Raw genomic sequence first — 26,835 nt, forward strand, 5'->3', positions numbered from 1 at the left:
CCTTGAAGTCTCTAACACGTAGAGAGTGTCCTGCCACACAGATGTAATTCCCAGGAGGGGGTGAGCACGTTACCGACGTTAGCCTCCCTTTCACGGTGGTCAGTAAAATCAGACAAGCAGGAAGTGAACAGAACAGAGAAGAAATAGAGCAACTTCTGAGCAAAAACGAACAATGAGGAAGTGAAAAGAGGAATGTCTGCAGGTAAAGGATGCTCGTTATGGAAAAAAAAAATTCCTTTACAACCCCTTTAAAGTACCTTTGTTTATAATTGCACCAGTGAGTGACAGATGTATATAAACAACAAGATACCCTAACATAGCCCTGAAAAAGTAAATAAGCAAATGCATAGAAAGTATACAGCTTGTATAACAGCGTCAGTTTGCTGTCCTCTTAAAATAACTCAACACAGCGATTAATGTCTAAACTGTTGGCAACAAAAGTGAACCCCTAAGTGAAAATGTCCAAATTGGGCCCAAAGTGTCAATATTTTGTGTGCCCACCATATTTTCCAGACTACCTTAACCCTATATAGTGTATTTCTTGTGATTTAGACATCCCTGCCATATAGAACACACATGTCCAAAGTTGACCACTATACAATTGTCTTTAGGTCTACCAAAAACATATTGTAAGGGCTTGTGTAATTGGATACACATTAAACAACTATTTTAGGTCTACCCTTGTACACCACTTGTGTAAGTGCATTTTTTGACAGATTCCATAGACCAAAAAAGTAGGCGTTTAAAACCCAAGAACCTTTCATATAGTCACCTTAAATAAACCATACAAGAATCATAAAAAACAAAAAAAAGTCCAAAAGTGTTACTAAACCCACCCCAGTAACATCAGTCTGTATATGCAGTAAAGCATGCTGGTTATACTCACTGAAGGGGTTAATGCTGTGCATTGTGTAAAAAGGCTGTTTGATCCCATCTTCGCTGATCCTCCACTTATTCCACAGTCCCCAATCTGTTGATAGCACAGAGCCTTAGAGACAAGCTGCACATGCTCAGTTTGGTGTGTATTGCTAGTGAGAGTATGTGTGAGCACAGGACCAATTAGCACTATCCAGAGGGTTGGGGGTCCCACAGCTCATAGGACACTCATCTTTCATGAATCAGCACCATTAGTGATCCCACACACACACACGACAGGTAAATAAAGAGAACCCATAACGCTATGCGTCACCATCATTCATAATAAAAAAAAAAAAATCTTTTATTTGATCATTCTAAAAAACAGGAGGAGTTAAAAGGTTAACACAAAATACAATTAAATGTAGATATTTTAAAGGCAGAAACACATTTTTGCTCCTTCAAGGTTAAGATACAAAGAAAGTTAAATAAAACAAGCTTACATATAAATGAATGGAAGAATAAATGCATAATAGACAAAATAAGACATTCACCCTAAATCCAAATGTCCAAAAACTATTAAAATAGAATTATAATACATAATGAAAAAATATAAAATATTTTGAACAAATACACTATTAAAACATCTTAATTTTAAAACATCAGATTGCTTTACAATAAATAATTTTGTTCCATCTGGAATTTCCCCATTTTCAGTGAATCCAAAACCCATGAAGCTAAAACAATTTTAAATTTTCTTTGAAATGTTCTTCTCTGAGTTTTCATCTCTGTTAATCGAGACTTGTCATCACCTACAATTACATGAGAAACTCCTTCTTGAAGGAGATTCACCACTTTGGCTCCATGAAATCGCAGCTGTAATGCAGTTATATTTAAACTAGAAGTTGTAATTTTAGTGTCTGGATCATTAATAGTTGTAAACTTGTCTATGTATACAACACATTGGCGAAATATACTGTGGACAGTCTGCTCCCACGAATAACGTTGTTCTAGGTCAGCAATCATGTCTAGAGGAATTTTTTCCTTGGCGTCAGGCATTCTGCTAAACAGGTCCTTCAGCTCACTCTCATTAGTATCTGTGATATAGCTGTCACCGTAGCAGTCATATTCAGAGGCAAAGTGCTCTTTGGTGGATGGACACATATGAATCATATGCTGAGGCTGCCAAGGGACAATGTTTTTGCTTTTAAAACACTCAAGAAGCCAGGCTGCTTTAACAACATCATGCTTATCTGATGAAATTATGTTCTTTACTCGAACGTTTATAGCTCCAGCAATGACACAATAGGTGTCTTGCCCAGGATTTTGCACAACTATGCCATCACATTCAGCGATCATGCTCTCCAGGTCAGCCTTTGAATGTTCTTCTGTTCCGCTCATTACGCAAAATTCAACGTCTTCAAACATATTGGACTGTTTAGTGATGTTAGACAAATCTGGTGCTTTTAGATGTGAAACCACTCTTATAACCTTCCTAATTTTAGGGGCTATTTTCCGCTTTTTCTCCTGAGGTTCATCATTTAAATCTAAGTGCTTTGAAGCCAACTTTCCAGAAGCCTTTTCTCGAAATTGCTCTAAGTCGTCAACGGTCATGCAGTCATACCATTCCTTGTCCTCTCTGATCTTCTCAATTCGAGGAAAACGGAGAGTACAGTTAGTTTTGTACATATCACTGGGAACAATTTCAGCAGCCTTTACCTGAATAATGACAGAGTTACAAGGTTGGATATAAACCTCAGGCTTCTCAATTCCACACAGAATATTAGAAGGAGCATCTCTCTTGCGGTAAACCTTCCAGTGTGGAGCCAACTTTGAACCAAGGTCATATAACTCTTTCATGGTGTAGCCAGAGCCTATGCGACACACAGTATGAAAAACCGATGGCTTGTCTCCAGGTGCTGGGGTTTCAGCTACAGCACATAAGAAATGAGACATCATGCCACCTCGCTGGCCCGTGCCCCAGTAACCTCCAACAATTAGAAGATCCAACTCATCCATTAGTCCATTAACATATTCTGGTTTGATCTTCAGCCACCCTTCCCCACGTTTATCTGGTTTATAAATGGACATAGGATCTTTTACCATTATACCTTCTTCACGATTATCAATGGCTTCATTTAGTGCATCCACAACCTCTTTTCTGGTGGTAGCTTCTTTTCTCTGAACAATGTGAAATCTCCCAGTAATTGGAGTGAATATTTCATGAAGGATATCATACCTTTTTCTCAGTGTTTCATGAGCTAATTTCTGGTTATTAAACATCAAGATATCAAACACACAGTAACAAGTTTGGAGTTCAGAATCATCTACCATTCTCTTTATATCAAATTTGTTCCCTTTTTGCATAAATGTCTTCGTATTTGGATTGTAAGCCATCATCTCTCCGTCCAAAATGCAGTTTTGCAAATCCTTACAAAACACGTTATGAATAAATGGTGTTAAGGAACCTTCAAGGGGAGACCCACCAAACTGTTGCGTGTAATCAAATCCATTTCGGGAAAAGTATTTGTACACGTCACCATCTTTGTGCAACTGCATTCTCTCCCCATCAAGCTTAGTTTCAATGTAAAAGCTCTGGTGGTTCATCTGTTTTTCTATTCGTTGAATATTGGCAATAGCAGCAAGCATGGGTTTAAAAGCAGAAAACATAGAGATGGACACATCACTTAGACATACATTGGGGTCATGTAGTTGAATACACACTTTCTCAAGATCTGTGGTGACATTGTGAAGTTCTGCAGCATCACGGTGAAAGATGGAAAACATAGTTTGTTGGCTAAAGCCAAGTTTCATGTCTTTAATAATCATTCTTATAAGCCACTTCTGTTCTAGGGCAGTAGTATTAGCAATCATATGCAGAAGGCTTTTCTCTATTAGTTCTTTCTTTCTAGCTGCATTGTTGCTTGCTATTGCATCCAACTGATCATTGACATCTTTTATGGTCAAGTTCCCATCTTTTCGACACCGTGATTTAAGAACAAAGTAAGCAATCGCAGCAAAATCTCCAGCGTCAGAACTCGAGCCAGTAGGAGTTCTATAATTTAAAAGTTTCAAAGCATCTTTACCTTCTTTGGGCAAGCCCAGAACTTTGATATATAGTTTGGCAAGCATAGTCTCTTTGATTCCATATGCCATTCTCTCCCTTTCCAACTGTGGCAGGATAAGTCGCATTGCCGGATAGAAAGAGTCTGTTGTCTTGGGGTTATTTTTATGTAGAGCATCATGAAACTTCCTCCATGAGTCGACAAACTGCTTTAAAATATTTACTTTATCAGCTCGGTTCTTTGTCCCCTGAACTTTTTCCAAAGTACGGCAAAGATCAGCAAATGGGACTTCCGATGCTACAGTGCCCTTGACCGAAGAAGTTGAGGAGCAAGATGCAGACATCAGGAATTCTGTAAATTAAAAGAAAATCAGTTTGAAATATTTGTCTGAAATGGAGTCTCCAGCCAAACACACACATATGAAATTTAAATTTAATAAACTTTTAGTTTGGATAGAATAGGGAATAGTTAAAACCCTTACAAACTTTCATTTCTGTGTGCTTTCTACATTCTAATTTTTCTTCACTTCCCATCTCAAGACATAACAGGAAGAGGAGGTCTTCCCAAAGTAAACAGAATACTACCGTATATGCCGGCATATAAAAGTTACTGGGCATATAAGATGACCCCCTAATTTTCCAGTTTAAACATAGGTTTTGGGCTATACTCGCCGTACAAGACTACCCCCTACATAACCATTTTGACGATGCTCATGCACCATGTCTGCTACATGATTTTCGAGTTCTGCCCAATGTGGTGTGCCTCTTCTTAATGCACACTTACTCCTTAGAATACTCTTTAATGCATCTTCATTTGCTTTCCAATCTCGGACTAGCTTTTCTGTTACTCCATATGGTCTTGCAGCAGCACAGTTATGTTCCCTGGCAAAGCTTACAACTTTCAGCTTGAAATTTGCTTCATATTTCCTTCTTTTTGCTAGTGGAGCCATGAGGGGGTCTTGTCTAGTAGCCGTTATGTTTACACCCACTAATAAGTCAGCCCGCTGGATGTGCAGTAATACTGTATGTAGTTTCAGCTACATACAGTATACCGAGTCAATCACAGCAAGCGATGTATTCTATTAATGAATACAAAGCCTGCTCAGGTTAGCCGAGTCAGAGGTTGTAACATCAGCCCACCTCTCTGACTCAGTCAATCCAAGCAGGCTTTGTATTCATTAATAGAATATATTAATAGAATATATTGCTCGCTGTGATTGGTCCAGCGCAGTATACTGCAAGTAGCCGAAGCTACATACAGTATTAGTGCACATTCAGCGGGCTGACAGATTAGGGACAGCCTAAACAAACTATATAAAGTAGTCCTAAACCTGGTGGTCTCTTAAAGGGGTAGTAAAGGTAAAAAAAAAATAATCCCTAAACAGCTTCCTTTACCTTAGTGCAGTCCTCCACGTACCTCATCCTTCCATTTTGCTTTAAAAAAAATGTCTTTATTTCTTATGAGAAATCCTCACTTCCTGTTCTTCTGTCTGTAACTCCACACAGTAATGCAAGGCTTTCTCCCTGGTGTGGAGCAAGCCTCTTGAGGGGGTGAGCAGGAGTGTCAGGACACACATCTCCTTTCTCTATCCACAAAGTAGAGAGTGTCCTGACCCTCCTGCTCACCTCCTCCCCCCTCACGAGGCTTTCTCCACATCAGGGAGAAAGCCTTGCATTACTGTGTGTAGTTACAGACAGAAGAACAGGAAGTGAGGATTTCTCAGAAGAAATAAGGACATTTAAAAGCAAAATCGAAGGATGAGGTAAGTGAAGGAGGAAGCTATTTAGGGATGTTTTTTTTTACCTTTACAACCCCTTTAAGGTTCACATTTTAAACTCCTTGTATAAGACAACGTTTTTAAAGTTAAAAAGTTGTCTTATACACCAGCTAAGTTTTCCTGTTGAGTAAAAATGCTATGCAGACAAGGGATTCAAATAGATTACTGTGCACTTTTGTTTAACTGTAGGCAGGGCAGCCATCAGAAAATGTTGGGCCCCTTACACAGCTCCCCCCCAGCCTGATCATGGGCCACCGAATTCGCACTCAGCCCCCCCTCACACCTGTACGCACTCGGCACCCCCATATCACACCTGCATATATGTCAGTCCCCCCAACTCCTGTACACACTGTATGCATCAGCCTCTCTCCTCACACCTCACATTCTGGCCCTCTCCTCATTCCTGTATAATATACTATTATATATCAGCCTGTAAATATCTCAGCCCCTCTCACACATTATATATATATATATATATATATATATATATATATATATATATATATATATATATATATATATATATATATATATATATATATATATATATATATATATATATATATATATATATATATATATAATCGTTATGCACATTAATACAAATTTTTACCTGGGGTGCCCAAACTTTCGATCCCCACTGTGTGTGTGTGTGTGTATGTATGTACGTACGTACGTACGTACGTACGTACGTACGTACGTACGTACGTACGTACGTACGTACGTACGTACGTGTATGTGTATATATATATATATATACACACATATACATATACATATACATATACACATACACACACACACACACACACATACATACACATACACATACATACACACAGTGGGGATCGAAAGTTTGGGCACCCCAGGTAAAAATTTGTATTAATGTGCATAACGAAACCAAGGAACGATGGAAAAATCTCCAAAAGGCATCAAATTACAGATTAGACATTCTTATAATATGTTAAAAAAAAAGTTAGATTTTTCTTTCCATCATTTACACTTTCAACATTACAGAAAACAAAAAAATGGCGTCTGCAAAAGTTTGGGCACCCTGCAGAGTTAATATCTTGTACTGCCACCTTTGGCAAGTATCACAGCTTGTAAACGCTTTTTGTAGCCAGCCAAGAGTCTTTCAATTCTTGTTTGAGGTATCTTTGCCCATTCTTCCTTACAAAAGTCTTCCAGTTCTTTGAGATTTCTGGGCTGTCTGTCATGCACTGCTCTTTTAAGGTCTATCCATAGATTTTCAATTATGTTGAGGTCAGGAGATTGTGAAGGCCATGGTAAAACCTTCAGTTTACGCCTCTTGATGTAATCCCCTGTGGATTTTGAGGTGTGTTTAGGATTATTATCCATTTGTAGAAGCCATACTCTCATTAACTTCAGCTTTTTCACAGATGGCATCAAGTTACCATCCAAAATTTGCTGAAATTTTATTGAATCCATTTCTCCCTCTACTCGTGAAATGTTCCCTGTGCCACTGGCTGCAATACAACCCCAAAGCCTGATTGATCCAGCCCCATGCTTAACAGTTGGACAGAGGTTATTTTCATTAAATTCTGTGCCCTTTCTTCTCCAAACGTACCTTTGCTCATTCCGGCCAAAAAGTTATATTATAACCTCATCGGTCCACAGAACTTGTTTCCAAAATGCATCAGTCTTGTGTATATGTTCATTTGCAAAGTTCAAACGCTGATTTTTGTGGTGAGGGCGTAGAAGAGGTTTTCTTCTGATGACTCTTCCATGAAGACCATATTTGTACAAGTATCTCTTTATAGTGGAATAGTGTACCACAACTCCAGTGTCTGCCAGATCTTTCTGGAGGGATCGTGCAGTCAAACGTGGGTTTTGAATTGCTTTTCTCACAATCCTGCGAGCTGTTCTGTCTGATATTTTTCTTGGTCTTCCAGATCTTGCTTTAACTTCCACTGTTCCTGATGACTGCCATTTCTTAATTACATTCCGAACAGAGGATATTGACATCTGAAAACGCTTTGCTATCTTCTTATAGCCTTCTCCAGCTTTGTGAGTGTCAACTATTTTCAGTTTCAGTTTTCTAGACAACTGCTTAGAAGAACCCATGGTGCTGATTGTTGGGGCAAGGTCAGATGAGTCTGGGCATTTAAAACCTTTGAGATTGACATCACCTGGTCTTCCCAGACGATGATTGAGAACAATCCATGACACTGGCAAGTCTCAGCTTTGCAAAGGGGGCAGTGCATGCTATAAATTCTGCAGGGTGCCCAAACTTTTGCAGACACCATTTTTTTGTTTTCTGTAATTTTGAAAGTGTAAATGATGGAAATAAAATCTAACTTTTTTTTTGACATATTATAAGAATGTCTAATCTGTAATTTGATGCCTTTTGGAGAGTTTTCCATCTTTCCTTGGCTTCATTATGCACATTAATACAAATTTTTACCTGGGGTGCCCAAACTTTCGACCCCCACTATATATATATATATATATATATATATATATATATATATATATATATATATATATATATATATACCCCCCCTCACTGTATATATGTCAGCACCACCTTCAACCCTGTATAAATGTCAGCCCTCGTCACACACCTGTACATATGTCAGCCCTCGTCACACACCTGTACATATGTCAGCCCTCGTCACACACCTGTACATATGTCAGCCCTCGTCACACACCTGTACATATGTCAGCCCTCGTCACACACCTGTACATATGTCAGCCCTCGTCACACACCTGTACATATGTCAGCCCTCGTCACACACCTGTACATATGTCAGCCCTCGTCACACACCTGTACATATGTCAGCCCTCGTCACACACCTGTACATATGTCAGCCCTCGTCACACACCTGTACATATGTCAGCCCTCGTCACACACCTGTACATATGTCAGCCCTCGTCACACACCTGTACATATGTCAGCCCTCGTCACACACCTGTACATATGTCAGCCCTCGTCACACACCTGTACATATGTCAGCCCTCGTCATACACCTGTACATATGTCAGCCCTCGTCACACACCTGTACATATGTCAGCTCTCGTCACACACCTGTACATATGTCAGCCCTCGTCACACACCTGTACATATGTCAGCCCTCGTCACACACCTGTACATATGTCAGCCCTCGTCACACACCTGTACATATGTCAGCCCTCGTCATACACCTGTACATATGTCAGCCCTCGTCACACACCTGTACATATGTCAGCTCTCGTCACACGCCTGTACATATGTCAGCCCTCGTCATACACCTGTACATAGGTCAGCCCCCCTCACACACCTGTACATATGTCAGCCCCCCCTCACACACCTGTACATATGTCAGCCCCCCCTCACACCTGTACATATGTCAGCCCCCCCTCACACCTGTACATATGTCAGCCCCACCTGTGTATGTATATATATATATATCTCCGCACAAGCTCTGGCCCCTCCCTGTACACAAACAGCCCCCCTCCCTTTTCTTAACATCCCCTACTTTAAAAGGAGGGGGATCTTCCTACCTAGTCCCAGCTCTTGTTTACAAAAAGCTGACATTGTTGTTGAGACAGAAGTGCGGCAGCCGATCACACTACATAACAGTACAGGCAGCTCACATGAAGTGCACAAGCACATAGTAGCCAGGAGGTGTCAGTAATGAGCTTTGATGGCTGAGCTCAATGACACAGAGCACCAGAAGCTGCGAAGATCTTTTCTGTACAACACAGCTCTCCTTCACCCACTCCTGCCCTGGTCTGGCACCTCAAGATGCTGGGGCCCCTTACAATTGTATTGGCTGTTCCCCCTTATGGCGGCCCTGCCTGTAGGCCATTTAGTTCACCTCTGAAGCCTGGCTAAATAACTCCCACATTGTTTGCATTGTCCCATCCTGGATAATTGGCAAAAGAAGAAACCCACTGGTCATTCGTCCCCAACACCACAGGAGAAATTACACTCCCATGTTCACATGCTTTACATGTGTAGTGTCCCCTCTTTCCCCTGTAGCAGCAGCTGACCTCAGCATTGTAAGGATAAGGGAAGAGAGAGCACATTGTGCAAGCATGCCATTTGAACATGGGAGCGCAATTGCTACTGTGTTGCTGACAGCCAGTGGACAATAGATGTCTTGCCCCATCAATTATCAATTATCCAATTAGTACAAAACAGCTTTGCCCTTCTTTAAGGCTCTCCTAATGCAAAAAATAAAAATAAAAATTTAGATGACATTGATGAGACAAACCTGATGAGGAGGGATTCTTCTGTAGTAGTGGTTGGTTAATGTCTGGGGATCTCTAGTGTCAAAAGAACAGGCACTCAGGCACAAAAACCTGGAAAGAAAACAAAGTCAAAAATATTTGTGTGAGATTTACCCCATACCAAGAGGGGCACCTAAATCATCATTCACATAGCTCAGCTAAGCAGTGTATCTTATGGCCATCATTCCCACTTTCTTTATGATATAACAACAGTAGAGGTTTAAAGGTGTTGTAAAGGAAAAAAAAATTTTGTTATCTTAACCACTTAACGACCGGACCAATATGCAGCTAAATGACCCAAGGGGTTTTTACAATTCGGCACTGCGTCGCTTTAACAGACAATTGCGCGGTCGTGCGACGTGGCTCCCAAACAAAATTGGCGTCCTTTTTCCCCACAAATAGAGCTTTCTTTTGGTGGTATTTGATCACCTCTGCGGTTTTTATTTTTTGCGCTATAAACAAAAATAGAGCGACAATTTTGAAAAAAATTCAATATTTTTTTACTTTTTGCTATAATAAATATCCCCCAAAAACATATCTAAATTTATTTTTTTCCTCAGTTTAGGCCGATACGTATTCGTTTACCTATTTTTGGTAAAAAAAAATCGCAATAAGCGTTTATCGATTGGTTTGCGCAAAATTTATAGCGTTTACAAAATAGGGGTAAGTTTTATTGCATTTTTATTAATTATTTATTTTTTACTACTAATGGCGGCGATCAGCGATTTTTTTTGTGACTGCGACATTATGGCGGAGACTTCGGACAATTTTGACACATTTTTGGGACCACTGTCATTTTCACAGCAAAAAATGCATTTAAATTGCATTGTTTATTGTGAAAATGACAGTTGCAGATTGGGAGTTAACCACAGGGGGCGCTGTAGGAGTTAGTGTTCACTTTGTGTGTGTTTACAACTGTAGGGGGGTGTGGCTGTAGGACTGACGTCATCGAGTCTCCCTTATATAAGGGATCACTCGATCGATACGCCGCCACAGTGAAGCACGGGGAAGCCGTGTTTACATACGGCTCTCCCCGTTCTTCAGCTCCGGGGAGCGATCGCAACGGAGCGGCTATAAACGAATAGCCGCGCCGTCGTCCCAGATCGCTCCCCGAGGGGATCCGACCGCCGCATGTAGCGACGTCTCGGCAGGCAGGCACGTACAGGTACGTTGATGTGCCTGTCCGTGCCATTCTGCCGACGTATATCTACATGAGGCGGTCGGGAAGTGGTTAATGCACACTAGGCATTAAGATAAAAAGGAGAGAGAGGGGGCGGGGCCGAACCGCAGCTCTATGTCTGAATGGACATAGGGAGCCGCAGCCCGTCTCAGGTGACCCCATAGCAAGCTGCTTGCTGTGAAGGTACTCAACAGGAGGGAGGGGCCAGGAGCAGCGAAAAGGAATATTTTTTTTATAATAAACCACAAGAGACTTTACAATCATTTTAAAATGGGGTAAGGATTTTAGAGGGTGACTAATGCTAAGATAGAGGGTGAGCGATTACTTTGTAGTGGGTATGCTACTAGTACTCCACATAATCAGTGAAACGTGACCAATGTGCATTCCCATGCCACACTATAGACTGCCCTCTTAACCAAAAAAAGAGCCTGGTCTTTAAGTGAAAGAAAATTACTTAGAAACCCCAAACATTTACTTCCAGTCCTCCAAGGCCATAGAGGCGATCAAAGAGGATCTACTCTTTGATCGCCTATAGGAGCAGAAACCCACACCTTCAGATCGTTTCTCAAAAAGGCAAAAAGGGTAAGCCCCGGAGGCACTGGTGAGCAGCTGGGGGGGGGGGGGTGTCCTCTGTTGCTGCTTCTGAAAGCGTTCCAGGAGCTCATGAGCTACCTTTGATGTGTTTTGTGGGCTGCTGCATGAGTGTTTAACCTGTTTGGTTTAGTTTATTAGGTTGCCCTCCCCCTCATATTTAGTACCTGTTAAAAAAAATTCACTTTTTGCCTTTTTGGCACTTCTCAACGTAAAAGTGGTACACCACTAAACCTTTCATACAAACCTTTTTTTTATCACATAAAAAAAGCCATTCTAAAAAAGGAAAAAGTGGTAAAAAATTGGATTTAAAATCCTTTCCTTGGAGTGCATCATGGGACACAGAGACTCTTTATACAGGGGGTACCCAACTTACGAAACAACTCCTACTTACGAACGGGACGCATCTGCCGCTCTGCACATGCGCGACCATTTTCGACGGCGGGCACATTGGACGGAACATCGGAAAACGAGCCAATGGCTGCGCTGCTATCAATCTATCCAATAAAGAGCTGAGAAGCCCGGGGCGAGAAGCCAGCGCGTTCTTGACGTGGGACTTTCGAGGGCTCAGGTAAGTAAACGGGGGGGCTTGGGGGCCTGTAAGCATCAGGTGTTTTTTCACCTTAATGCTTAAGATGCATCAAGATGAGAAAAACGGGAAGCATTACCACCCCGTTAAGAATACAGATGTCCCAAAGCACTAAATATGAAGGGGAGAGGGCACACAGCAAAAAGCCAACAGGGCCTAACAAACTAAAGCAAACAGGTTAAACACTCATACAGCAGCCCACAAAACACATAAAAGGTTGTAGCATCTTTAGCAGCTCTTACATCCACTAGGTAAAAATATGAAAAGACCAGATAGCAATTTTACAAACTTGAGCTACGGAAGCCAAATGTTAAATAGCCCAAGAAACAGTTATTACCTGTTAACTCACTTTACATAAATCTTCCAGAAAAACTTACAGGAGAGAGGCTCCTCTCACCCAGCACAGGAAACACATGATCCACATTCTAAAAAGCATGTATCCTCAGTCATAACAAGTAACCATAGTTATATCATATACAGAATAATACATAAAACAACATCTACACCATGATAAAAAAAAGGGCAGGAAATGGAGTGGTCCTGGAAGATTCCTGGAAAGCGAGTTAACAGGTAATAACTCTGTTTACCCAAGTCATCTTCCAAGATAGCTTACGACTCGAGAGCGGACAAAATAGAACTACCTGATTAGGGCGAAACCAGCTTGCAGCACCTTCCTCCCGAAGGCCTGTTCTTGACTAGAAAGCAGGTCCAAACTGTAATATTTTACGAAGGTTAGGAAGCTGAACCTGGTTGCGACTTTGAAGATCTGGAGTGGACAGACGCCAGCCCTTTTAGCCCATGACATAGCCACAGCTTTGGTGGAATGAGCCTTGAGTTTCAACAGTGGAGTCAATGAAGAGGCCCGATATGCATATGTGATTGTTGACCTCATCCATCTCGAAATAGTATTTTTTGAGGCACTCTTGTCTTTGTTAGGCCCTGAGATTAGTACAAAGAAACTAGGGGTGGATCTCCAATCAAGCTGTGAGGAGCCTCTCTCTCTCGTAAGCCATACTTGAAGATGACTTGGGAAATGTGTTATATACAGTATATATATATATATATATATATATATATATATATATATATATATATATATATATATATATATATATATGAGTCTTTTAAAAGATTCTCCTAAGGGCATGAGGGAAATTGTCCATGTTTCTGCTCAAATAAGCATCTCCACTAGCCGGATTCCTCTCTCTCTCATCATGCAATGAGCTCAAACATTGAGGCCAACAAGGCTTTAAAAATGACAAACATTTGTCCAAGACATCTTTAAACACTGGAACATTATCCACTGGGTATGAGAGATTCTTACTGAGATATGAACCTGCCGAACCTACTGAACGCATATTACATTTTGTAGCGAGTTTAATCTTTATGGGGTATTGCTAAGCAAATTTATTTGATAAAATGAACACCCTTGTTAGGGTGAGCCCAGGCCACGTACAAAACACTCTTTAAATGAGGATGTAGAGGGAAGGATTGGGGATGGTACAACGGCAGGAAGAATCTATATCCTGAAACCTTTGAAATAGAAGGCTCGGGAAGTGATAATTTGAAATTAGTCCAGACAATTTCCACTAGAAAACTAAAAAATTTGGGGTCCGAGATAAACCCGGACCCTGGGTTCTTCCAACGTAGATTCCTCAAATGAGGACTTTGCAACATATCTTTCTACCAGAATATTCTTGTCTTGCTTTGTCTCATCCTCCACTGGTTCCGCCTCCTGTTAATAAGAAGCGGGAGTAGAGGAGGAAAACTTTTATTTGCGACCAAGGTGGTCTAAACTGGCAAGATTTCCAAAATCTGCTGCTGTACCCCAGCATTGGCAGATGGAAATTTCTTCCAAGGCACTGGAGAAAGGTGCCACTGTATGCAGCAGAGATACTATTTAGGTGGGGGGCAAAAATAGTAAAGTAGTACATACTGACTCCCAGGGGATACATTGCATGGAAGGGGGGGGGACTTTGCATCCAAGTACCTTCCTACCTGATGGAGGCATTTGAAACCCCTCACCCCCTTCTATCTGCTGTCTGCGAGACACTGACCTGTTGACCCTACAGGATCCCTTGCAAAAAAGACAGTAGTCCCAGCCAATCAAGAGGGCACTGTGCCAGTAAACATTGCACTGGATAGCGTGGGAGAATTCCTATAAACATTCTGTCAGTTCCCCCATATCACAAGGAAAGGTGTGTGGCCCTTTTAATACTTGCTTTGACCATTAGTCACAAGCAACTCATGGTTTTCTGTGACCTCTAGTTCCACATCTAAACCCAAGAAGCCTCTTGTGACCTGGAGTCCTCCATGGCCTGACTATTAAGACCTGTAGTCCAACACATCTCCAGTACTACCACTTTGTCAACAACACTGTTAGTTTTCCGAGAGTCTGCACTGCCACTCTCATGCGGGGGGTTCACAGGCAGAGACTAATCCAGGGGACTATCCACCTTATCTATCACAGTGGGCTCTGGAACTAAGGAACCCACATGGGACCACTACCCTGGACCTGTATAGCACCCTACTGGTCCACCAGGCAATATATCATTGCACAGAGTCACATTCTGCCGGGTCCAGTGCTGAACCTTTACAGGACACCCCTGCATCATCCAGTGCAGTCTGGGTACCATACTCGGAGCATTGAGAAAGTCGTTGGTAATAGATCTGGAAAATAAATGAATCACCTAATAATCCCTCATGGAATCGTTGAGTAATTAGCCTTTAACTATTTGTGCAGAGAGCTGCAAAGGTGTGACCCTTGAAAATGATAATAATAAAAAAATATTTAGAGAACCTTGTCTAACGGAGAGGTCCTCCCACATTTAACCTCTTAATCGCCCCCTAGTGTTAACTGTATAAATGTCACTGGCAGGGAAGGGGTTATCAGTGTCTATTTTTAGCTCTGATCGCTGTATAAATGTCAATGGTCCTAAAAAAGCGCCAACAAAAATAATAGTAATAAAAATGTCAGAAATATATCCCCTATTTTGTAGACGCTATAACTTTTGCGCAAACCAATCAATATACACCTATTGCGATTTTTCTTTTTACCAAAAATATGTACAATAAATACATACATATCGGTCTAAACTGCTGAAGATTTTTTTTTTTTGTGTGTGTGTGGATAGTTAGAATATTAAGATATACAAAATAGTGTTTTTTTTCAAAATGTACGCTTATTTCTTGTTTATAGTGCGAAAACTAAAAAACACAGGAGGTGATCAATTAAGAAGAAAAATAAAGCTCTATTTGTGGGGGGGGGGACATTTTGTCTGGGTACAGAGATGTACAACCATGCAACTGTCAGTTAAAGTGACGCAGTACCGCATCGCAAAAAACGGCCTGGTCATTAAGGGGGCAAATCCTTCCGGTGCATGCTCTGTCTGTAGCATCTTTAACGGCATGCTATGTGTGCCGTTTCACTATCCTTAGCATGCTGGGTTATTTTGTTGCACTGAGAACGGCACAGAAAAGCCCTCCTCCTCTACTTCCTGGTTCTCCCCTTGTGACTGTATAAGACGTCACACAGGGGGAGTGAACCAGAGCAGCAGAGACATTCATACAAGCAAGCAGCTGCAAGGAGAATACAAGCCATTGTGAAAAACATTTGCTAATGTAAGTAAACGATTTTATAATAGTCCTAAAATGATGTTAATTATGCTGTTCATGAAATATAATACCTTCTATGGAAGTGATTTGCAGCTATGAACAGATTAGCATGGTTGCCATAGTAACGGCAAACAAGAGAAAGGCTTGGTTTACACACGAGATCTAGACAGGGAAGGAAAGGAAGGGCGGAAATGAAACAAGAGCCAGCAATCACTAGTTAAGATGCCGGAAGAAGAAATATTTTATAAAACCAATAAAAGGTATTTCCAATGCTCGTTTTTGTGGCATTTTAATGTGTACAACTTATAAATACATTGCAGGTTATTATTATTTTTTTTTTTAAAGTCTGGGGTTTACTTCCTCTTTAAATCCCCCAAAAATCTGATTTAACCACTTAAGGACCGGACCAATATGCTGCCTAAAGACCCAAGGTGTTTTTACAGTTCGGGACTGCGTTGCTTTAACAGACAATTGCGCGGTCGTGCGACGTGGCTCCCAAACAAAATTGGCGTCCTTTTTTTCCCCACAAATAGAGCTTTCTTTTGGTGGTATTTGATCACCTCCGCGGTTTTTATTTTTTGCGCTATAAACAAAAATAGAGCGACAGTTTTGAAAAAAAATGCAATATTTTTTTACTTTTTGCTATAATAAATATCCCCCAAAAACATATATAAAATTTATTTTTTCCTCAGTTTAGGCCGATACGTATTCTTCTACCTATTTTTGGTAAAAAAAAAAATCGCAATAAGCGTTTATCGATTGGTTTGCGCAAAATTTATAGCGTTTACAAAATAGGGGATAGTTTTATTGCATTTTTATTAATTTTTTTTTTTTTACTACTAATGGCGGCGATCAGCGATTTTTTTCGTGCGACATTATGGCGGACACTTCGGACAATTTTGACACATTTTTGGGACCATTGTCATTTTCACAGCAAAAAATGCATTTAAATTGCATTCTTTATTGTGAAAATGACAGTTGCAGTTTGGGAGTTAACCACAGGGGGCGCTGTAGGATTTAGTGTACACTTAGTGTGTCTTTACAACTGTAGGGGGGTGTGGCTGTAGGAATGACGTCATCGATCGAGTCTCCCCTATAAAGGGGATCACTCGATCGATGCAGCGCCACAGTGAAGCACGGGAAAGCCGTGTTTACATACGGCTCTCCCCGTTCTTCAACTCCGGGGAACGATCGCGCGACCGCCGCGTGTAGCGGGGGGGGGGGTCCAGATCGGACCCCCCACCCGCTAGAAGGCAGGGACGTACAGGTATGCCAATGTGCCTGTACGTGCCATTCTGCCGACGTATATGTACATGCGGCGGTCGGGAAGGGGTTAAATAAAAAAATATTTTTTATTTTATTTATTTTTTAAAGATGATTGAGTTTTATCCACCCTGGATAATAGGTTATATGGCTTCCAATGGCATAGTTCACACCAGTGCTGTCAGTTCCAGTTTAAAAAAAAAAAAAAAATAAGTAGAACGTGTTGCATTTTTTCTGCCCTGAACTGTACTGGAATGCTGTAAAACGCATCAAAAACACACCAAAATGCACCTAAACCCACTGGAACGCACATGTCCCCATTCAAGATGAAGGAAGCACGGAGAGGGGAAAAATGCACTGAAAAGCATCAAAAATGCACATGCAGAAATGCATCCGGACTGCATTTCTATGGTGTGAACTGACTCTAAGAAGGCAGTTTCCTTGGCTGTAAAGCAGGGCTTGACAAATTTGCTTGGAATCTAGGAGCCAGCTAAAAAAAAGTTAAGAGCCAGGAACGCGTCCCGTCCCACCGAGCTTGGGTGCAGAAGCGAAAGGATACGCGAGTAGCTCCCGCATATAAAAACGGTTTTCAAACCACACACGTGAGGTATCGACACGATTGGTAGAGCGAGAGCAATAATTCTAGCCTCCTCTGTAACTCAAAACATGCAACCTGTATAATTTTTTTAACGTGGCCTATGGAGATTTTAAAGGGTAAAAGGTGGCCAGGTCGCCAATTCTAGTCGCAATTGCGACCTGGCGCCCGGGGTTTGTCAAGCCCTGCTGTAAAGGATTATACAGGGGACAAGGGCATTCCATTTTGTTCCATTATTCTCTATGGGCATTAGAGCTGCACGATTCTGGCCAAAATGAGAATCACAATTTTTTTTGCTTAGAATGAAGATCACGATTCTCATGGCGTAAAATCTTTAACATCAATACAAAAAAAAAATGGGCTTTACTGGCTAGTTTTTTTTTAATTCATTAACCACTTAAGGACCAATTTACGCCGATATACGTCGGCAGAATAGCACGGCTGGGCACATCCACGTACATGTACGTGGCTCTTTAAGCCCAGCCGTGGCCGCGGTACTCGCGGACCCGATCGCTGCTGGAGTCCCACGATCGGTCCCCGGGGCAGAAGAACGGGGAGAGCTGTGTGTAAACACAGCTTCCCCGTTCTTCACTGTGGCGCTGTCATCGATCGTGTGTTACCTTTTATAGGGAACCACAATCGATGACGTCACACCTACAGCCACACCCCCCTACAGTTAGAAACACAAATGAGGTCATACATAACCACAAGGGGGCGGTGATGGGGTTAACTCCCAAACTGCAATTGTCATTTTCACAGTAAACAATGCATTTTGAATGCATTTTTTGCTGTGAAAATTACAATGGTCCCAAAAATGTGTCAAAATTGTCCGAAGTGTCTGCCATAATGTCGCAGTCATGAAAAAAAAAAAATCGCTGATCGCCGCCATTAGTAGTAAAAAAAAAAAAAAAAAAAATAATAAAAATGCAATAAAACTATCCCCTTTTTTGTAAACGCTATAAATTTCGCGCAAACCAATCGATAAACGCTTACTGCGATTTTTTTTTACCAAAAATAGGTAGAAGAATTCGTATCGGCCTAAACTGAGGAAAAAAAATTATGTTTTATATATTTTTGGGGGATATTTATTATAGAAAAAAGTAAAAAATATTGATTTTTTTTCAAAATTGTCACGCTATTTTTGTTTATAGCGCAAAAAATAAAAACCGCAGAGGTGATCAAATACCACCAAAAGAAAGCTCCATTTGTGGGAAAAATAGGATGCCAATTTTGTTTGGGAGCCACGTCACACGACCGCGCAATTGTCAGTTAAAGCGACGCAGTGCTAAATCGCAAAAAACTGTCCGGGTCCTTTAGCTGCCTAAAGGTCCGGGTCTTAAGTGGTTAAAGTAATTTTTTCGATTGGCGAAAGGAGCCGAACGGCGATGCGCATGCGCAGTATAGCGCCGACTCGCCGTTCGGCTCCTTTAGCCAACCGTGACGCGGCTTACGCGACAGGGGAGAGCTCGTTTTTGGGCAAAACGTCAATCAACAGCATGTGAGGAACGCCCACTCCCGCGGGACTCGCAACCCAGATGCACGGGTGAAGATGCTGTATCAAGGTATGTACAGCAGCAAAAAAAAAATAAGAGCCTTAATTCGATTGTAATGTGGGGGGGCAGTGGAATAAAAAAAAAGTTGTTTTTAAGGGGGAACCACCGCTTTAACTTTCCACCGATAAAGAAAGTTAAACTTGGCAGGCTGCCCAGACTTTGACTTTTGGCTGAGAGCAGACAGGAAATTCTTTGCATACCAAAGTGCAGAGAGAAAATAATTTTCATGTCAAAGATCGTGAAACCCTGTGTCAAGAATCGCAATAACGATTCTTGACGATTAATCGTGCAGCTCTAATGGGCATTTCATTGTGTTCCATTATTCTCTATAGGCATTCAATGTTGTTCCATTATTCTCTATGGGCATTCCATTTTGTTCCATTATTCTCTATGGACATTCCATTGTGTGCCATTATTCTCTATGGGCATTCTATTTTGTTCCATTATTCTCTATGGGCATTCCATTTTGTTCCATTATTCTCTATGGGCATTCTATTTGTTCCATTATTCTCTATGGGCATTCCATTTTGTTCCATTATTATCTATGGGCATTCCATTCTGTTCTATTATTCTCTATGGGCATTCTATTTGTTCCATTATTCTCTATGGGCATTCCATTTTGTTCTATTATTCTCTATGGGCATTCTATTTGTTCCATTATTCTCTATGGGAATTCCATTTTGTTCCATTATTCTCTATGGGCATTCCATGACGTTCCATTATTCTCTATGGGCATTCCATCTCCCTAATAAAGTCTATGGGCATTCCATTCTGTCATTCCCTATAACAGTTGTTAGATTCAAATCTAACCATACACTATACAATCTCATTGATACTTACTAAACCTATGTAGCTTGAGGACACAGCTAAACAATCCATTGAAATAGTACCCCATCAGGCAGACCCTGGCACTACATAGTTGATGGTAGATCTAAAGGCAATAGTACAATTTGATTGTATAGTGTGTGGTCTCCTTTAAACTGGCCATACACTTTATAATCCTACTGAGCAATCCATGTGCAAGCTCCTTCAGATGTACCAAAATGATGTAAAAGGGGGACACATCTAAACCATCCATTCAATAAGTACAAGGTAGATCTAAAGCAGATTGTATAGTGTATGGTGAGGTGATCTGCCAGGATGACAGAAGACTGACGTTAGGATTAGAGGTCGACCGATATATCGGTCGGCCGATATATCGGCCGATATTTGACCGTTTTTAAGAGATCGGCATCGGCCGATTATTGTAAAAAAATCGGCCGATTTTCGGCTGCCACACTAAGTCCCGCTCCACCTCCAGCAGCACAAGAAATGAATCCCTCAGCCACGCTGCTGGTAGTCTGCGCGCCGGCCCCGCCCCCCCCTTTACCTCGGCGGGCTGTAGCAGAAAGCAAACATGTCACAAGCCCGAGCAGCTGCAGTAGTTGTCTGTGCGGAGATCACACTTGTAATGCTTCCTGCATGCTGGGACGGTGGCGGGATTACTGAACATGGGCTCTAGGCTACAGCTCCAGCCGTAGCCTAGAGTCCATGTTCAGTAATCTCGCCACCGTCCCAGCATGCAGGAAGCTTTTGTGATCTCTTCGCACAGACAACTACTGCAGCTGCCGAGGTAGGGGGCGGGGCCGGCGCGCAGGCTGAGGCTACCAGCAGCGTGGCTGAGGGATTCATTTCTCGTGCTGCTGGAGGCTGGCAGCCTGATACTGGGGTAATGTACAGTATTCATATTATCTATGATAGGTGCCTCGGCTCTCTAGTGATAGTACTCTACTCACGTGGGAGCTCACAGGTGTCATCCAATGGGCAGTGCTGGAGGGAACAGTGTGTACATGTCAGAGCACACCCCTCTCCTGTATACAAACTCATATACATACTCCTGTATACACACACATTTTATATATATCCATCCCCCACCCATGGCCAGCTCCATCCATCCATCCCCCTCTACAAAGCATCTCGCACCCACGGCCAGCTCCATCCATCTCATCCTCCACAATGCATCCCCCACCCACGGCCAGCTCCATCCATCCACCCCCCTCTACAAAGCATCTCCCACCCACGGCCAGCTCCATCCATCCACCCCCCTCTACAAAGCATCTCCCACCCACGGCCAGCTCCATCCATCCACCCCCCTCTGCAAAGCATCTCCCACCCACGGCCAGCTCCATCCATCCACCCCCCTCTACAAAGCATCTCCCACCCACGGCCAGCTCCATCCATCCACCCCCCTCTACAAAGCATCTCCCACCCACGGCCAGCTCCATCCATCCACCCCCTCTACAAAGCATCTCCCACCCACGGCCAGCTCCATCCATCCACCCCCCTCTACAAAGCATCTCCCACCCACGGCCAGCTCCATCCATCCACCCCCCTCTACAAAGCATCTCCCACTCACGGCCAGCTCCATCCATCCACCCCCTTCCCTCCATCCACAGCCAGCACCATCCATCTCTTCCCCTCCACGGCCAGCAACATCCAGCCATCCCCCTCCACAACGCATCTCCCACCCACGGCCAGCACCATCCATCTATCCCCCTCCACAACGCATCCCCCATCCACGGCCAGCATCATCCATCCCCCTCCACAACACATCCACCGCCAGCAACATCCAGCCATCCCCCTCCACAATGCATCCCCCACGCACAGCCAGCACCATCTTTCCCCCTCCACAGCGCATCTCCCACCCACGCCCAGCACCATCCATCCTCCTCCACAATGCATCCCAATCCAAAAATCGGCCCAAAATATCGGCCGCAAAAATCGGCATCATATATCGGCCATCGGCTGCCCCGATTTCGAAATATCGGCATCGGCATCGGCCAGAGAAAAACCCATATCGGTCGACCTCTAGTTAGGATTCTGTTATTTCTATGTAGATACATTTTACGAATGTTTAACCACTTGCCAACCGCCGCACGCCTATTTACGTTGACAGAAAGGCACGGGCAGGCAGATTGGCGTACAGGTATGTCCATTTGAATCTGCCGCCCAGCGGGCGCACGCACTCGGTGCCTCTAGAGCAGACCTGGGCAAACTACGGCCCGCGGGCCGTATACGGCCCGGCGGACCTTTTAATCCGGCCCCCGGGCAGTGTTGCCAATAGGGTTGTCCCGATACCAGTATCGGGACCGATACCGAGTATTAGCGGGAGTACTCGTACTCCGGCTAATACCCCCGATACTAAAATAGAATACTTCCCCCCCCTCCCGCTGCCGAAACCGCCACGTTAATCACCGCGGCCACATAGACACTCCCCCTTGGACGGATCTGTCCAATAGCGAGCAAGGGGGAGTCACATAGACACTCCCCCTTGCTCGCGATTGGACAAATCCGTCCAAGGGGGAGTGTCTATGCGCGGCGGGGAAAACAGCTGTTCAAACGAACGCTGTCTGTAATGTTCCCCGCCGCGGTGATAACAGTAGGTACGGGGGACAATGGCTGCTGTACGGGGGACAATGGCTGCTGTACGGGGGACAATGGCTGCTGTACGGGGGACAATGGCTGCATTTGGGGACACATTTAAAAAAAAGTATCGGTACTTGTACTCAGTCCTAAAAAAGTGGTATCGGGACAACCCTAGTTGCCAACCGTCCGTAGAATTACGGACAGTACGTAAATAAAAGGCACTTTTTCCCTGTTCGTAAAAGTCCGTAATAAGGGAAATGTGCCCGTAAAAAGATCCGAATGTGAGCCGCAGCGCAGGCAGCGTCTAGTCCTCCTACATTATGCATAGCCTCGCCCTCTCTGACCGCCCAGCCCACCACCACCCGCCGCGCAGCCAATTATCAAAGCGCATTTTCGCGCTAACAACACTGCTGCCAGCCTATTCAAAAGAGCAGCGCGGGGAAACTGAGGAACATCGTAGAATGTGTGGACTCTGTGGAGAGCAGCACCGGCGGGATAGCACACAGCAGCAGATGTAGTGGACACACTGCAGACGCACCCCCACTGTGACGGAGTGGACTGAGTGAAGGCAGACGGAGACCGACCAGTGCGCCTGCCTGCCTGCTCTGCCCGCCCGACTGACTGACTGTAGCAGTCGGCCAGCCGCCATGCTGGTGCCCGGACCTGGAGTGGACCCTGGTCTCCACTCTCTTCGTTGGAGTAGGACTCCTCGCGACGCCTGCTGCCTGCCCTTAGTGCCACTGCCCTGGCCTTGTCTGGTGAGTCCTCCTCAGTCCAGCAGCAGAGTGTAAAGTGCTATCCTACCTAGACATCATCAGTATGCTGTGTCCTCCTCCTGTGCCCCTTTCACCTCTCCATAGGTCAGATCTGTGGAGAGGTGAAAGGGGCACAGGAGGAAGACACAGCATACTGATGTGAAGAAGTGATATGATAATTTATTTGCAGCCTCTGTGCCATGTCCCCAGCGTCTGTCCCCCTCCTGTGCCATGTCCCCAGCGTCTGTCCCCCTCCTGTGCCATGTCCCCAGCCTCTGTCCCCCTCCTGTGCCATGTCCCCAGCCTCTGTCCCCCTACTGTGTCAAGTCCCCAGCCTCTGTCCCCCTACTGTGTCAAGTCCCCAGCCTCTGTCCCCCTACTGTGCCATGTCCCCAGCCTCTGTCCCCCCTCCTGTGTCATGTCCCCAGCCTCTGTCCCCCTCCTGTGTCATGTCCCCAGCCTCTGTCCCCCTCCTGTGTCATGTCCCCAGCCTCTGTCCCCAGCCTCTGTCCCCCTCCTGTGCCATGTCCCCAGCCTCTGTCCCCCTCCTGTGCCATGTCCCCAGCCTCTGTCCCCCTCCTGTGCCATGTCCCCAGCCTCTGTCCCCCTCCTGTGCCATGTCCCCAGCCTCTGTCCCCCTCCTGTGCCATGTCCCCAGCCTCTGTCCCCCTCCTGTGCCATGTCCCCAGCCTCTGTCCCCCTCCTGTGCCATGTCTATAACAAGTACTCGTACCAGTTGTCCAACAATGATATTTACTGCTTTTTATAAAGAAATACAATTGATTTTATGCAGTATTGAGTTTAGCCTTTTGGCCCGGCCCTCCAAAATATTTTTAGTTTCTCATGTGGCCCCATCGAAAAAATAATTGCCCACCCCTGCTCTAGAGTGTGGCCACGGGTCGGGAATGGTCATCAGTGACATGTCACAGGTAGCCACGCCCCCAACAGTAAGAATCACTTCCTAGGGAACACTTAACCCCTGCAGCGCCACCTAGTGGTTAACCCCTTCACTGCCAGTGTCATTTTTACAGCAATCAGTGCATTTTTATAACACTGTTCGCTGTAAAAATGACAATGGTCCCACAATGGTGTCAAAAGTGTCCGATGTGTTCACCATAATGTCGCAGTCACGACAGGTTTTGGTGAGGGTAGACCAAATAATGTTAACGGAAAAAATTCACCATACACTTCGAGATACTATTCCAATTTACGATGCTAAATGGAATCCTTGGTTTCTGCTACGTTTAACTGAATGACCTGAGATTTTTGATTTATTTTATTTTATTTTCTTGTTCCCTTTGTTTTACTTTTTTTTTTTTTTTTTATCTGCTTCATTTGTTTAATGTTGCTCTCATATTATACATGATTGTTTTCTGTCATGGACTTCGGGCATTTGACCGACTTTGTGCATGATAATTGTTACACCTTGATCATTTTGATGTATGTCTACTCGAATATGCACTTTTTCATTGGTTGCATTCACAGACTGCCTTATCTGTATACATGCTGGAAACTTTTCATTTTCAATAAAAACCTTTACTAATAAAAAAAAAAAAAACGCTGATCGCCGCCATCACTAGTAAAAAAAAAAAAAAAAAAAAAAAAGATTATTAAAAATGCCATAAAACAGTCCCCTTTTTTATAGAAGCTATAACTTGTGCGCAAACCCATTAATAAACGCTTATTGCGTTTTTTCTTTACCAAAGATATGTAGAAGAATACGTATCGGCCTAAACTAAGGGAAATTTGTTATATATATATATATATATATATATATATATATATATATATATATATATATATATATATATATATATATATAGGGATATTTATTATAGCAAAAAGTTGAAAATATTGATTTTTTTCAAAATTGTCACTCTATTTTTGTTTATAGCAGAGGTGATCAAATACCACCAAAAGAAAGGTCTATTTGTGAGAAAAAAAGGACATCAATTTTGTTTGGGAGCCACGTCGCACGACCGCCCATATGTCAGTTAAAGCAGCGCAGTGCCGAATCGCAAAAAGTGGCATGGTCTTTAACCACTTAAGGACAGCCTCCTGCACATATACGTCGGCAGAATGGCACGGCTGGGCACAAGCACGTACCTGTACGTCCTCTTTAAGTGCCCAGCCGTGGGCGCGCCCGAAGCTCCGTGACCGCGGACCTGATCGCCGCCGGAGTGCCGCGATCTGGCCCCGGAGCTGAAGAATGGGGAGAGGTGTGTGTAAACACAGCTTCCCTGTTCTTCACAGTGGCGCTGTCATTGATTGTCTGTTCCCTGATATAGGGAAAGGTGATCAATGACATCACACGTCCAGCCCCGCCCCCCTACAGTTAGAAACACAGATGAGGTCACAATTAACCACTTCAGCGCCCCTTTGTGGTTAACTCTCAAACTGCAATTGTCATTTTCACAGTAAACAATGCATTTTTATAGCACTTTTTGCTATGACAATGGTCCCAAAAATTTGTCAAAATTGTCCGATGTATCCGCCATAATGCCGCAGTCACGTAAAAAAAAATATTAATAAAAATGCAATAAAACTATCCCCTATTTTGTAAACGCTATAAATTTTGCACACAAACCAATCGATAAACGCTTATTGCGATTTTTTTACCAAAAATATGTGCAAAAATACGTATCGGCCTAAACTGAGAAAAAAAAAAAATTTATATCTTTTTTTGGGGATATTTATTATAGCAAAAAGTAAAACATATTTTTTTTTTTTCATAATTGTCACTTTATTTTTGTTTATAGTGCAAAAAATAAAAACCGCAGAGGTGATCAAATACCACCAAAAGAAAGCTCATCTTGTGGGAAAAAAAGGACACCAATTTTGTTTGGAAGCCACGTCGCACGACCGCGCAATTGTCAGTTAAAGCGACGCAGTGCCAAATCGCAAACACTGGCCAGGTCCTTTACCTGCGTAGTGGTCCGGGTCTTAAATGGTTAACCACCAAAATGGTCCGGGGGTTAAGCGGTTAATAAATATATAGCAGAATGAAGTGGCAGTAGTAAAACTCCAATCGCAGCCTGAACGGTAATATTAGACAATAGGAATGTGATGGAGCAGTTACTATGGTAACAACCAGCATGACATAGAACACAGACATGCCCAGGCTCGCCCCCTAAGCTTCCATTCCAATCCCCCATCTTCCGCCTCTCACCTGCTGCCCTTCTCTTATCTGTCACACTAGAGGGCCGTACTTCATCACTGACACGAGCAACCCGGAAGACTACATTTTCACTAAGCGCCAACACCCACCTAGGCCGCCAACCTTTACCCTCCTGACGTCACCCGTGCGACACCCAACTCGGCCACCTTTGAAAATCCTGACCTACTCTAAAATGGAA

At 43.3% G+C, this 26,835-nt stretch overlaps 1 protein-coding gene across 1 annotated transcript; it reads right to left on the reverse strand.

Moving 5' to 3' along the window:
• Positions 1–1,194: 1,194 nt before the first annotated feature.
• LIG4 (DNA ligase 4) lies at positions 1,195–26,746 on the reverse strand. Its single transcript, XM_040336199.1, has 3 exons — positions 26,649–26,746; positions 9,918–10,005; positions 1,195–4,271 (listed from the first exon to the last, which is right to left on the reverse strand). The coding sequence occupies exon 3, from the start codon at positions 4,261–4,263 to the stop codon at positions 1,528–1,530; it is 2,736 nt and encodes a 911-aa protein (XP_040192133.1). The 5' UTR covers positions 4,264–4,271; positions 9,918–10,005; positions 26,649–26,746; the 3' UTR covers positions 1,195–1,527.
• Positions 26,747–26,835: the final 89 nt, after the last annotated feature.

This window comes from Rana temporaria, chromosome 2 (assembly GCF_905171775.1).
Source record: "Rana temporaria chromosome 2, aRanTem1.1, whole genome shotgun sequence".
NCBI classification, from domain to species: Eukaryota; Metazoa; Chordata; class Amphibia; order Anura; family Ranidae; genus Rana; species Rana temporaria.